General features: G+C 29.7%; 1 protein-coding gene across 1 annotated transcript; it reads right to left on the reverse strand.

The window, feature by feature from the left end:
- Positions 1–3,050: 3,050 nt before the first annotated feature.
- Positions 3,051–11,891, reverse strand: LOC132753512 (uncharacterized; the record flags this gene model as incomplete). The annotated part of the gene is made up of 8 exons (XM_060743993.1): positions 11,816–11,891; positions 10,015–10,121; positions 7,662–7,753; positions 6,772–6,935; positions 5,664–5,792; positions 4,374–4,536; positions 3,926–4,243; positions 3,051–3,250 (listed from the first exon to the last, which is right to left on the reverse strand). Coding segments are annotated over exons 1-8 (1,221 nt in total), but the record flags the coding sequence as incomplete, so codon positions are not given.
- Between the last annotated feature and the right edge of the window lie 3,673 nt (positions 11,892–15,564).

A 15,564-nucleotide genomic window follows, 5' to 3' on the forward strand; every position in this document is an offset into this window, starting at 1 on the left:
AATAGATAAATACAGAATCCCTAAAGAAAGCCCAACACGAAACAAAATTGAAAATGTTGCAGGCTCGGTTTTGATTGAGCCTGTTCATGGACGGTACTGGAAAGTGCAAGTTACCATCCACGCCCCCTAGCACCGGCTTAAGCAGAATTCAACATTTAAACATGAAATAGTAAAATTTTGAATTTAGAAACATCCGCAGATGTGTGTTCATACGGCGGTTATCATGGAACCTTCAAAATGTGACACAGTTAGTGCATTCCATGAAAAGGCGGCGTATGGTCCCCAATTACAAAAAAATGTGTGTGCCCTAAAACGAGAAAACATGGGCGGAACTTAAATAAAATGGAATAGAATGGAAAATAACTATATAAAGTAATAGATTTTTGGTAATCAAAGGAAGGTTAAATAATATATATATCAAAATCTAAGAATACAACGCTTGATAAAACATTATAAAGCAATAAATTTTTGAAAATAAAGGAAGGTAAATATATATTGGTAGGAAAACATATTAATAAATTCATACATTTAAAATCTCAAAAATTGGCATTATCATTTGGTGATGGTACAAATTAATAATATTTCAACTGATATACCAAAGCAAATGGTTTAAATTTAACCTTAAGAATCTAAATTATTTCCATTATTGATTGACTCTTTATTCTCTGGAATGTTATTTTATAACCAACTTGTTGAACAGATATGCTGTGATAATCTAGCAATATTCTCAATAACATATATATAAGGGAACTTCTGCTGAGATTTATTTAAAAAAAAATAACTACAGAACCACATTCTTTCTTCAATATCAGAATCCTTTATTTTTTTTTTTTTGCCAAAGAGTTATTACATTTTGATTAACATGACTAGCATGGCTAGATAAAATTACTGTTTAAGCATATTGATATGAGTCTCCCAATTAAAGATGATCTAATTCAATCTCCCCTTTGCACAGCTACATAAAAACTCTTTAAAAAACAAAGTAGTAAGAAGAACAATTATACATTAATTTTTTATTGATTCAAGTGTAGTCGTACGTTCAGAAGCATGGATGGAGGGGGACGAATAATCTTGAACCTAACATGCGCCCTCAAAACTCAGTATTATCATTAACATGTACTCCAAAATGATAATTATATTTCCAAAAAAAAAATCAAGGGCTGAACAGAATGAAAAACCGTTACAAACAATCAACCAACAGGAAAATCATTTTTCAAAAAAAGATCACAATCTATTAAATGCCCTATAAAAAGGAAAACCTAACAAGCGTCTCAAAACATCTGAGTTTTATCATTTTGCCTGTATTTTTGCAACTTTTTATAATTTTAAAACCGGATTGACATAACCTTTTTATGATAAATTTTCATCAAAGATAGACGTTATATATTTTCAATGTTACATAAAACTGAATGCCTACAAACAATATGTTCAATACATGAATAATCAAAATCATTAACATATTGATTTTTCTTTTCTTTTAATGATCCACAATATTTTCATCAATGTTAACAATCCTTTTTCTATTTAATCCATCATAAAGTGAAATGAGGAATACGGACAGAAGCTTGGACACTCAGGACTATAATACACCATTTTGCACAGATATGATGTGATAATCAAGAAATGTCCTTAATAACATAAATATAGAGGTTTATGTTGATATTTATTTCTAAAAAAATGGCTACAGAATCAAATTCTTTTGATTTCAGAATCTGATCTGTTTTTTTTTTCAGCTTTAGATTTTTTGCCCAAAATTTATTCCTTTTTTTGTTAACATGACTAGATAAATATTGCTATTTCAATATATTTATATGAATCTTCCAATTTAAGATGGATGACCTACTTCGATCTTAACGCAGCTGCATACAAACATTTAATTACAACAAAGTCAAAGGAAGAAGACATTTACATTAATTTTTTACTATTTAAGTCTAGACGAACAATTAGAAGCATGAATGGGGGGGAATAATTTCCAATTTCCCCGCAACATATAAATCATATTCTAATTTGCTAAAATTTGTAAACTAACCAGTAAGGTTTCTAACTTCAGAAACGTCTTGTTAGAAACACAGAAACCATCAGACACCCTTTTTAAAAACATTTTTGGTACAATTTATCCAAGTATTTTGCTAACCATAGGAGTCTATGCCACCAGACTAGGGCCAAGTATCTTTAACCAATTTTTTGAAAATTGTTTTGTAATAGACGTCAACTTCATTTCAAACCTTATAAATGAGTTATTTTCCCGGTTTTCGAAATAAACAAATAAATCAATTTAAAATTGACCAGTCTTAAAATTTCAGTTATATATTACAACACAACGGAAATTCAAATTTCATTGACTTTTAAAACAGAAAACGTTCAAGTGTTTCCCTTTTTTCCACTAAATTTTTTAAGCGTTTTATTAAAGTGGATTTGTTATTAAACGCGAAAAAGCTGAGATGCTGCCTAAGGAGAGCTGTAGCGCTCTTACGTGCCTAAGATTAATTGAAATTAAAAAAAAAATAATAACAAATATATGTCTAAGGCTAACATGTGTGAGACTATTCATATTTAAGTTGGCGCCGCCATTTTGAAAATCTTAGACTGGTTTTATATTTGAGCAATATTAGATTTTAGAAGCTTTTGAAGGAATCATTTAAAATAAGGCGACTGCTGATAGAAAACGCAACTGTCTTCTGTCCTAAATAAAAACTCAAGTCTGATGCAGTAAATATATATGATAACCTTTGGTAAGAATTGAGGAAACGATTATTAGCATTAAAAATAACTTATTAATATTCAGTTTGATAAAAATCATTTAAAAACGTAAAAACATTACCTTTGATTTGAGATTAACAAAGTGGCTGACGAGATAATCGGAAACACTCAAATACTTTGATGATAGGCTGAACACCATTTATTCATTCGTGTCTTATTAAATGTACAAAATAGCTACATGTACTCATCTTTTACAAAGTCTATGGATCTTGCTTATTAATAAAAAAATTGCTTGCGAGGGCTTACTGTGTCAGAAATAGCACCTTATTTTGTATTTAATGAATTCATACCTCTGATAAAGAGACGTTTGTGAAAACCAATTTGGCAAATTGGTTTGGTTTGAAGTTTACTATCCACTGTAGATCACTGTCCAAAATTGTCCTGAATGGGTAACTTAAGGACGTAATAATAGAGTCTTTATCTACGTATTGTACGTGACCAAAGAAAAATCCATCTTTGCGTTTAGCTCTCGGGAACGACATCATAATTCCTGTGTAAAATATGAAAAACATAGTTCAAAAATAAGCTTATATGGAGGATCATATGCCTGATTGATAGGATTTCTCATGACTTGCATAATAAAGACAATCTTCAGACAAGTTTAGCAAAGCATAAAGGCCCAGTGTATTGCATTAAATAGAGAACATAAGTTTTAGTATTTGTCTTTATAACCTATAATGGAAAGAAGCCTGAATCAAGCAATCGAAGGAAAAGTAAAATTTGTAAAATCTGACCGCAACTTGAGCAAAATTCTTAAATTGTGAACTATTTTAATCCGGATTTCATACAGGATATTCTTATCAATCCATATACTCAAAAAGTATGTTTTTAAATAAAGCGTAGATTACATTTTTACCAAACATACTTCAATAATGGGAAGAAGTTGCTAAGAAACATTTATTTAAATTGTGTTTTCAATTTTTTCATTCATAAGGCTTATAATGAAATCATTAACTAAGATCTATAATATGCAAAATCAATTCTGATACCACTGCAGCTATAATACAGATCTGATACTTATAACACTAATACTTCATGCTGATTTATTTAGGTCACATCTGCAGCTTACAAGAAGGTAGGCTCTATTTAATAATTATAGCTCACAAGCGTATAAAAAGATACATGTACTTTTGAAAAAAGACTTTATTACGAAATGTTTACATACCAATGTTCTGTAGTTTGGCATAACAATGTCCATCATCGGTAATATTCTTACTTTTCCATAATCCAAAAGGACTATACATGTAGTGATTACAAATTCCGACTGGTTCGATTGATCCATTTGGTCCATGATGTTCGTTATCATCTTCTATAGTTATGTTAGACATAGTTTTAAAACTGGCAACACTACAATTTGTCTGAATACTACAAAGTTCAATACATCTTGTAAGATTCGTATTCAAGACAGTTGAATCTCCAGATAACAATTCATATTCGACATGTAGCATTTCAGATGATTCGGTGCTGTTGATGTCAGTTATACCTGATGAATGAGAGATAATGTATATAATATCAAGTATAGTAGTATTTTAAGAATTTCTTTACTCGAATTGTGTTACAATATATCATTCGTTAATATTAAACAAACATACATTCCTTAATTGTTAACTTACGTGTCAGTTTACAGCCAAACAACTTGAAATTTAAGCATCTTGATTTGCTTGTTGGCATTTCAAATGAATGTTTGAACTTTGAGTATCTTCCATTGATTGGTCTCGGCAGAATGAACACTTGATTGCTAGTCCAAAAGCTTTCAGGTGGGAATATTCTAAATTCCTGAAATAATGAATCACCTATACACGTGTTTCAACATTTTTTATGTTTCATTCTTCGAGTTAATTGTACGTATCAACGTCCTTTTTGACAACGGCTTGGTTTTAATGATGCAATATTAGTTTAAAATCAGTCTATAAATATTTATACCAAGATAAACCATCAGAACTGCAATACGAATTTCTTGAACTTTATAAGTATTGCTAAATATAAAGTTAAAGGGTGTAAGTGTGTTGTAATGTACACATGTATGACATCCAGACAAAAGATCAAAGGACACAATCGCTTGAATTGAAGTAACCTTACTAGTTTTATCTAACAATGCAAACTTAAAGCAATTGATGTAACATTACATACTACATAATTCTGCCATTAAGTGTCCACTTTTGAAAGGTTTCTCTAATATATTAGTTAACAAAGCACTACTTTAATTTGTTACTCTGCTATTTCGGACAAAGAACACTGTCGCGTTTCCTTCATATTCAATAACATTTTAACGATTTCAGTTAGCGCAGTTAATATTTTTCATATATCAGGTGAAATACACGTTTTGGTGTCTTACAGCATTTGGATCAAAATTCAAAATATAGACAAACCTTGAATAAATAAATAAATAAATAAATAAATAAATAGGCACTACCATTAAAGTTATCTGGAATACTTTACCATTAACAATGAATAAAAACAACGAGCTCATATATGTATTAAAGCTGCAGCCGCCAGATGAGTAACGTTTGATTAATAGAGAATCAACCTTGAGAAAAATGTACTAAAATTATAAGAAAAGTAGAAATATTTACATTTTAAGCAATTGATTTCATGTTATATACAATTATGTGAGAATTTTTGCAGTAGTTATCACCAAATATTTCCTGTGTGGCTATCGCAGTAAGGAATATTTTTGCATATTCTGATCTAATTCTGGAATTTTTCGTAGATTTTAAGTTCTGTTTTTTTATGTGTAAAGTACTTCCTTAGTACGCTTGACACAATGTTTCTTTTAAAAACATTTTTTAGTTTTATAAAAGGTACCATGAATCGGGAGGCATGCTGCTTTAAAATGTATACTTAGGTTTGTTGGTTTTTTTTTCTTTTTTTTCTTTTAAATATGTTTACACAAACGAGTATACCATGTCCTTGTATAACTGTAATGTATCCTTATTGTTGCCGAAATCTAAACTGAAAGTGGTCCACATGTCACAGTCTTTTGAAACGTAAACACCAATTCCTTCTATTGTTGTAACATCTATTAAATCCACCTTAATTGATAAAGATTATTTGTACTAAAATTGTTGACATGTGTCTGAATTATTTTATTTTTACAAATAAGGTATCTTAACAATAAGTATGTACTCGTACGATTTTTTAAGTCGCAGAAAAATGATGCAAGTACATCAGAAAAATACCAATTGTTAAAACACATTACCTCGTGCTTACACACTTTAGACAACTTAGCCAAAGAAGCAATTACCTTGATTGTACTTCTAGTTATGAAGTGTGTTCTTTCAACCGTAACAATGATTAATATTGTCATACGTTTGTAAAAAGTACTGCGATGAACTAGTTTAAAATGTGAAAAGGTTGTTTAAATAGTTTTGACGTATTTTGATATCTCATTCACATCACGCTCATGTGAATTAAAATCACTAAAATTATAAAGTTAGGAATTTTAACATCTGCACATATCTTAATTTTTCTAAAAAGAGATATTTTCGATATTTTCACAATCACCTCCATATTTTCAAAACCGGAATAAGATTGTATTATAAAGATAATATATTTATTAAAAGCCCTTCCTACATAAATTGTCCCCACATGTTCTAAGCTAGTATAACTTAAATAGTTTTTATCCTTTTACTTATAGAAAGACTAGTTTCACAAATACAATAAATTGTAAATAGTTAATTAAACCTATTTAATAGAGATTACAAATTGCCAAGACAATCTGGATTACTTTTCTTCATATACTTAAAGGTAAGAGTTCAAGAATATATAGATAAAATATTGACAAAAATATAATCACTTTAATTTTACGTACATGTAAGGAGTTAAGAAATAGTTTTTCTTCTAGTCAAATAAAGCTGCAGGAAGAATGGTTTCTCAATGCTTCCACATTGGAAATTTTAAAACGTTATAATACTTACAAGCACTAAAACACTCTATTCCCGCTTAAAGTATTGCTCAATGTATCATCGTGTATTTTTTATGAGAGAATATCTTTACATTAATTATACAAACCAAAACCCAAGGTGTCAGATCTGTAGCATCATGAATCCAACCAGTAAAAATAGTGTTTGTATTTGTAGGTATTTGTTCTGTGGTTCCAGAAGAAAGAGTGATCTGAGTGTTTGGTACCTGTTTGTCGTTTATTTCAATACTTTCAAAACATGTCTCACCATATTCTACAGACAAAGAATAAGAAGTATCATATTCAAACAAAAACAAAACATATCGTTAAAAGGTTTGAAACCGGTAAAATGATTTGCACTGTATAATAAATGAAAGAGCATTGAAAATGGATAATTGATTGCAAAGTGATATTCAAGTGCTTGGATAACGTCAGTGTTCCATATTATATGAGAACTAAACAGAATGCTTTGAGGTTTCTTGGTCTTAGAATATCATATTGCCAAAATCTTTCCAGGCAGTAATTGAAACACGTAAAGAAATAACTCATTGGCGGCATTGAAGAGTGGTTAACACACCAATGTAAAAATGCTTGCCGACTTGGTCAAACCTCGCAAGTGGGAAGCCATTGTGTCTGTTAGCAAGCATCTTTAAACTCTTTGTCTTGTACTAGTTGGTTCCAGGAACGAATTCCAGATTGTTTTAATACGATTAAAGCTTCCAAAGAAATCTAACTGAATTAGACAGAAGTTTGTAAATCTTAACTAAATCATTCATTCCCATATTAGAATATTTAAATGTTAAGATATGAAATTTGTTAAAAAAAATGGATTCAAAAGTAATCAAAATAAGTCACCAACTTAATGAATATGTTTGCTATTTTTCAGTTTCCATGTTAGAATACTTATTTCTATCGAATTTGTAAAAGTAATCAATGGTGAATCATTCACAAACAATATTCTTCAGAGATTGTTCTTTTAAGCTTCGTGAAGTTTACTTACGTGCTTCTATACTCGATACATACACCTGAAATGTCATGGTGGCTGTTATGGTTGTATTCAAAGCAAATGTAAAGAAACGACCTCGTGTTCTCCTGCAAGTTGATAGTTCAAATACATTTAAGTTCTTTTGCCATATAATTCATAAACTAGAAATGTGTCCATATGACACAGATGCCCCCACACGCCACTGTTCTGTCAATCTTAAGGTTGTTAATCCCTGGAAGTTTAAGCAAAATCTGCCATCCGGTTTAAGAGGAGTTGCGTTCACAAAATTTCTACATAGTATATAGTGAAAAATTCTACAAAGGGCCATAATTCTGTTAAATTTGGTCGCAGCAAAAATTCCTTCCTTTACTACCATTTACACATTAAGGTTGTTCAACCCTGTAAGTTTAAGCAAAATCTGCCATCCGGTTTAAGAGGAGTTGCGTTCACAAGATTTCGGGACGTACGGACGGACGGACTGACGTACGGACTGACGGACGGATGGACAAGTGCAACGCTATATGCTCCCACATTGTGGGGGCATAAAAATGAATAATGTCTGACAAATTAAGACCGATTAGTTTCTTTGATGCCTACGGCCTTCGCGGTCAATTCATACTCACAAAAACTCCTAATCACAGATACCGATACTGTTTCTTAAATGAAACGTTCAGCGCTATTATATTCATAATATCAAACACGTCAGTAATTACACTACAGAAATCATGTTTGCTACATTCATCACTGTAATACAGTAGATACGAGATGAGTAAAACGGTGACAAAACGACAAAAGGAATACATTTATGGAGCTCCTACCTAAGGTGACATATTCAACACATTTTTCCGGAGCTTTATTCGTTTATTCGAAATATTAATTTGAAATTACGAAATATTAGTTCATGTTTACGAAATATTATTTACTTTTTACGAAAAATTTCTTCGTTTTTTATTAAAACGTAACTCGTTTTTTACAAAATATTAATTCGTATTATGAAATATTAGTTCGTTATTAAGATGTGATTTTACGAAATATCAATATGATTTGACAAAATATAAATTTATTTGTAAGAAATATTAATTCGTTCTAACGAAATATTAATTAGTTTTTACGAAAAATTAATTTTACATAAAATAAATGATTATTTGTTTTTTTTTATGAAATCATATTGAAGGTCATAGTGAGCTTTTGGAAAACACCTACTAACCTCAGTCAAAATTACAACCAAATTTAACGATTATAAGACTAATGGTTCTCAAGCTATTGTACATGTTGTTGTTGTTTTTTTGGTTTTTTTGAGTGACAAGTCATTCTCAATCCAAAGTATGGTATATTTCCCTTTTTAAAATACATATTATTTACAGCTGGCAAAAAACCCACAAAATTTATCTTTCTGACATATATATTTTCAAAATAAGAAACAGGCTATATTATAACTTTTTTTTATTATACACACTAGTTAAACTTAAAAGGGCTGGCCTCCAGATTTTTACTCAAATATATTTCCATTTAAATTTTTGGTTAAAACTTTATTTATCCAAATGTGTGTCTGTAGAAATGAGTATTTCATCCTTTTATTTTGTTTTTCCTCGGTATTTTAGGCCTGTTTGAAATTGCAAATTGTGTGGACATGAAATAGAAATGGCATATTCCTGGAGAAATAAACTATACACGTATTTCGAGTATATTTCTTTTCTGCACTTTATTTCTATTTTTAACTTGTAGACTTTACAGTACACGTGGAAAAGATAAAACATATAATGTAGTGGATTGTGATTGGCGCCTTATACTTGCGATATTACATGTTGTGGTCTTTTTTGTTGTATGTTTATAAGGATTTCAGGTTTGACATGTAAATTGAATGTTATATTAACAAGCATACACTTCCTATTTAGACCAAAGATACTTAAAGAATTAAACGCTTTGTTAATTAATATTGATAATGCATTTAACTACCAGTCCTTTTAAAAATATATTTTTTTGAAAAAATTTTTTTTTAAATTATTTTGTAATCATTTTAAATTGAAACTGTATTTTTAAGTCACGTTATCCTTCCTTTTTACATTGCAAGTGTTTGCCCGACATGTTTGAAAAAAGTATTGATTGTTTTCCCAAAAAGTGTCACCCTCTTGTGTGTCCTTTTTTACTTTTTCGGAACTGCAAAAGAGTACCATCATTATTTTTAAAATCACCTTTTTTAAAATTTTAACAAATTTGGAAAGCGTTTCAAAATGTACCTGTAAGTCTGAAAAACTGTTAAGGTTAAATATCTAATGTTCATATATAATAAAGATAAAACGTGCCAATGATATATACAAGTATGTAATGAATGGTATCATTTTTACCAATAAAGTAAGATAGAAATTACCTTAGATATACTTTTCCAGGAAGAATGGTATTTTCGGTGTTACAAACCGAAGATTCCTCGAAATTCCCAGGCACATCATGTACAAAACATTTAAAATATGTATCTCCCTGAAGAAAAAAGCATTCCTGTTTAATATCTGATTGAAAATGACCTTAAAAATAATGCAATCAACACACTTATAAATGTTTTATTTATTAAGGTACTATGAATTTCAAATTATTGATCTTTATTATGTTTTTCTTGATTCGTTGCTTTAACCTTCTGCACATGACATGTTTCATTGTTATTTCATTTAACAATTTACTGGATGTCAGAGCAAGTGTGAAAAATCCTTATATCAAAAATGAAAGTGATGTTTATTATTGTTAAAAACTACGTTTTACGGTTCTATAGAACAAAACCACATTAATTGTCTTTATCAATTAGGAAATATCACACAGTTTTAACACACTATATATGGAGAAAAGTCCTTAAATCTATTTAACTCTTTTACCATTCACTAGCTTCAACATAGGATTAGATACACAATTCTTAAAAATATCATAATATAAATGTGCATTTGAAACTTCCCAGAGCACGTGCATGTTATACCTCTTAATTCTTTTTATATATATATTGTTGGGTTTGCTTAATATCTCGTAAACGTCGCCTGGTCTGCTGACGTCATTTAATTTGACCAAATTCACACGTTAACAAAAATGTGATTTGCGCAGCTCAACGAAATCGACCATACAGATAAATTTAGTTCTGTATCGCCAGCACTTGTTTAGAAGTGTCATGATCATAAAAAGACTGGTAACAAAGCCAGAGGGAAACAAATATATGGGAAATTGGTTTGCATTTATTTTAGAGATAAATCTTACGATTTGCTGAAGGAGTGAATTAACGCTTAACACAGCATATCATTTTGTGATATTTTCGTCATCAACGGCCATTTTTTTTTCGTTCACAGAATTAATATACTAGACAAATTCAACATAACACGCACGGAACATGCCTCGTATGTGTTTTTTATTTTTAAAGAAGATAAATTAACAAGTGAAGATAACTGAATTGTTTTAATACTTAAGGATGTCATCTAGTATTAAGTAATCGAACAGTCCGACACTAAGGTCAATGTCCCCGATGCTAAACATATTTTTAATACGTTTGCTTATTAAAATCATCCTTTATTAATTGACTGGTGTGTTACTTATTCAGTAGATAATTTTTGACTGGTGTCTTATCCCCGATTTACCTCTGGATTTTGCTTTTTACAGCTAAAATAGAAAATATATGGACGGTAGGCTTAGTCAAATAGAAAAATGATGCCCGCCAACATTGAATTCAACAGGGAACTTGCGGTGTAATATTCCAATATTACAATTTTCGATAAGTCTTTGGATTACACCACTTTCAGCGTTTTGATTGTCGAGGAGAGTTCATCAAAATAATATGACGTCGATAAGGCCGCTTGACATAGGTCGCTTCCCCATCGTTGTTACGGCATTTATGTGATAGTTAAACGCCATTTGCACTTTTTAATGAAGTTTTAAATAACTGTTTAAATGGTATGTATAACTACATACTTGAAAAATGTATGTGGATCTATGTATCTTAATGGTTATAAAATTTGTAAAGTAGAATTTTGCACATTATCTGACGAACTTGTCCAATATTATTTTAATCAATTCATCTTCAATAAAAGGGGTATAACGAATCTTCAAGTTGGTCGTCTAACAAAAAGGTTTGGGCCTTGTAAAAAAGCAGGTATTCAGACATATTGCATTGGCATTAGTTAATATATATGAAACATACTCACCAATTTTGTAGACTTGATGTCAATCATAACTACCTCAAGTGAACGCATACAGTCAATGTAATACCATTCAAAATCTATATCTGAAATAAATCAAACAACACTTTCAGTTTTCTATCTGAGATTATTATATATTGAATATGCCTATAAAAGGAAACAAACTTCTATAAGAAGTACATGCGTAATTTCACTGTCTCTGATTATTTCATTATTTCGTGGATATTCTAGAACAAAGATTGGAATTAGATTGAAGTTCAGCAATACATACATATAAGGATCGTTACTCATGTAATAACACTTGCAAATGTAAAATTATGTTAAATCATACCTTGATGCAAGCTGTAGAGGGTTCGTTGATTTAGAATCAACTCTGAAATTAAATAAGGCTATACTAAGCAAATAAGATTTGAAATAAAATTCATAAATGATTTGAATTCTGTATCTTAACAGTGCCTATATTTTGTTAACAATAATCATTACACTATCTGCAGTATATCATTTTTTTCACTCTATTGTACTGTTTCGATTTTGGATTTCTGAATAATGTTCTTTTAAAATGTCGTTTATCAAAATGCATTACATACGAATTTAATCGAATGAATGATTGCAAAGTTAAACTTTTAATACTCTGAAAATAATTGTTCAAAAAGAGAACTAACTTATATTCAACATTTAATGATGGTGCTTTATATCTGGACAATATTAAATTTCATGTTTTACTGAAAATACTTTAAAGATGTATGAGAATACATACCTGTTGCCATTTCATAGTCAAGGCTTTGGACTAGAAAAAATTAAAAAAGAGAGAGGAAAAACATTTGAACCGTTAGTACGGAAATCGTGAATATGTTTTCTTTCCATAAAATAAATTATGTTTAATATAATGGTTAAAATAATTTCACAAACAATTATGTTAATATACGTTAATGCAATTAATATTTAAATAATCTTAGACAATTCGTTAGTAGATATGTAGTTCTAAGTCGGCCTGAATAGAGGTATGCGATTCCTGATCCATTGTGGGATTAAGCACCAATGTAAAAATAATACTATCCAGTCCGTTGAAAAGTTGATTTTTTAAAATAATTCTTTAATTTTCTTTACTTCAGCGACAATAGAGTGCGTACAAGAACACTCAACAAGTAAAATCGGCAGTATTAATAATTTCCGCTTGTAAAAGGCGTGAGTGACTTTTCTAATTTTTTCCTGTTAGAATCGAAAAAAAATATTGGTCTGAGCATGGTTATCGGCAATTAAACACTGATTTGACGTTTTGGGCGAAATATTGACCACTCGGGACCGTGGCCTTCATGGTCCCTTCCTTATGAGAAATGTACAAAAAATATGTAAGATCTGTCAAAATAATCAAACAAGTCGAGATATGAACAATAACTGTTTTGGAAACTAATGTGTCAAAACAGTAGAACCTATGTTAATTTAACCTGATCTAAAATCTAAATTATAGTATCTCGCAAGGTAATGGTGACATATGTTACTGGTAGTAGTTTTTCAAAATAATACAATAAGATACTTCTTCACTTTTTGTATACTTATATGATCAAACTGTACGATTTCTCGTACTCAGAATTGCGATATGAGACAATATATATAGCATTTATACGTGTGTATATCCATCTAAATATAACAGCAATTAAACAACATGATTAATTATGCGAATTTAAATTCCGTTCGAAGTCGCCATTAACGATCTAAGGATCTAAGAGTCTCATAATTGTCTCAAAAATTTTGAACAATACATTAAAAGTAAGGAAATTAAAATTGTTATTCAAACAGGAATAACTTTTATCCAAAGTAATGATCTATATCGATGATATCGTGGCATGATTGTTAATGATATAATTAGGTAACGTCAGATTTTAAAATATATGTACATTTGTACTTTGACCTTTCTTTTTATTAAGTACGTTTGTGTGAGTTTTCATAAAGACATATGTGTAAAGTTAAAACAGTTCGATAGATTTTCTTTATCTTAACATTATGTAAGAATATGATAACAGAAACATTTTAAGCGGAATAAAATGGAGACAAATCCAACCCAAGATAATGAGTTATTGAAATAAAAATGTATTGAATCAACCGATCTATTAAAATACAATTCTACTTCTCATACTGTAAAATGAAAAACAAAAATTATAGGTTTTCATTGGCGACAGAAATAATAATGTATTAAATGATCATAAGGAAAATAAATCTATTCTAATCTCAATTGCAATAAAAACAAATGTACTATGTAATAATCAAGTGATTATCTACCTAATAATGTATGCTCAATAGCCTAGTAAACAGACGTAAAATGAATCATTGAAATAGATAATATGGTGCAAAAACCGCCAAATATAATTCAATATAATTTATTCTTATTTATTCATATATTGTGGGATCATTAAAATTAAAAATTGGGAAAAACTAACATTTCCCCCCCCTGGGGGTTTTGTATTTTATATCGAGGTTAGAAGCTGACCCCAAAGGACTAGTAAAAAAGGGGGTGCCAAACTGTAAAAAAAATGCTAAATTTACAACCACAAGCTTTGAAAACGATTTACAAAAATAAAATTATTTTTTAAAATTTTTTTTTTTCATTAAAAATTTTTAAAAAAAAAATTTTGTTTTTAAAAAATATTTAAAAAAAAAATTTTGTATAGTTGAAATCGGTCGATCACGACAAATTCGACAAGTTTTTAAACATAATTTTAGCAAGTTTAAGATATATGCCAATTATCTATACTTTTATGATTCTAAAATTATTTGATATTGTGTCCAAAATGAAAATAACTAATTGATGTTATTATTGACTTAAAGATTTTTCTTTAAGTTTATTCGAATGATCAGTATAGTAGGTGCCCGTTGATTGGTCTCATGTGTCGTGATTGATCCATTTACTTTCGGATTTTGAGCTTAAACTCATCGTACATGACATTTGATTTAATATGATGAAATGATTAAGTTTATCTACTTTCCGAAATAAAAGGTAAGTTAAATGTAAATGATAAAACTTGATAAAATACTTATTTATTTAAAGCTGCATTTTATCAATTTTTTTAAAACAGAAATAGCTAAAATTGTTTAAAGAAAGGGAAAGGGGTTTCATAGCGACTCCCGGTCTTAATTTTGTGTCGAGACGACCAAAATGACTTTATAACTTTTTAAATCAGTAACTTCATTGTGGCGTAATCGAGGGTATTGTCCAACAACATTGACCTGGCACTCTTGCATTTGAGCCCATAGTCGGTAAATTCTGTAAACGTTACTATCTTTTTGTATATCGATATGAATCGTTAAATGGCCTAAATTATAAATCCCTCTTAGCACAGTTGTTACGGACTTTCACTTCAAGAATATAGACGTACAGTTCGAATCCTGGTTTAGCCTCTTTCATATATTTTCTTATTTTAAAATTGTTATTTCTCTCTGAACTTGTGCAAAACGCTTTGATTTTTTGTGTGTTCATTTCTATCTGTGTAGTATTGTCAATGTGTATTATAAACGCGCTGTACTTTCTATTAATTAAAGATAATGTAAAGAAAAATCCAAATGAATGTATAAAAACCACTTCTTAACACGTATCCTTAAAACCAGATTTTGTAGGACGATTTCAAATTAATTCTTGCAAGTAAATTTCAAAATAAAATAAAAAATGCATGTCCTCATAACATGGTGTTGGTAAGGTATCGAACCAGAGAACTTCAGATCAATAGTCAGGCATCTATACCAATACACCACAACTCATTGAT

This window comes from Ruditapes philippinarum, unplaced genomic scaffold (genome assembly GCF_026571515.1).
Source record: "Ruditapes philippinarum isolate M1 unplaced genomic scaffold, ASM2657151v2 ctg5744_1_1_1_1, whole genome shotgun sequence".
NCBI lineage: Eukaryota > Metazoa > Mollusca > Bivalvia > Venerida > Veneridae > Ruditapes > Ruditapes philippinarum.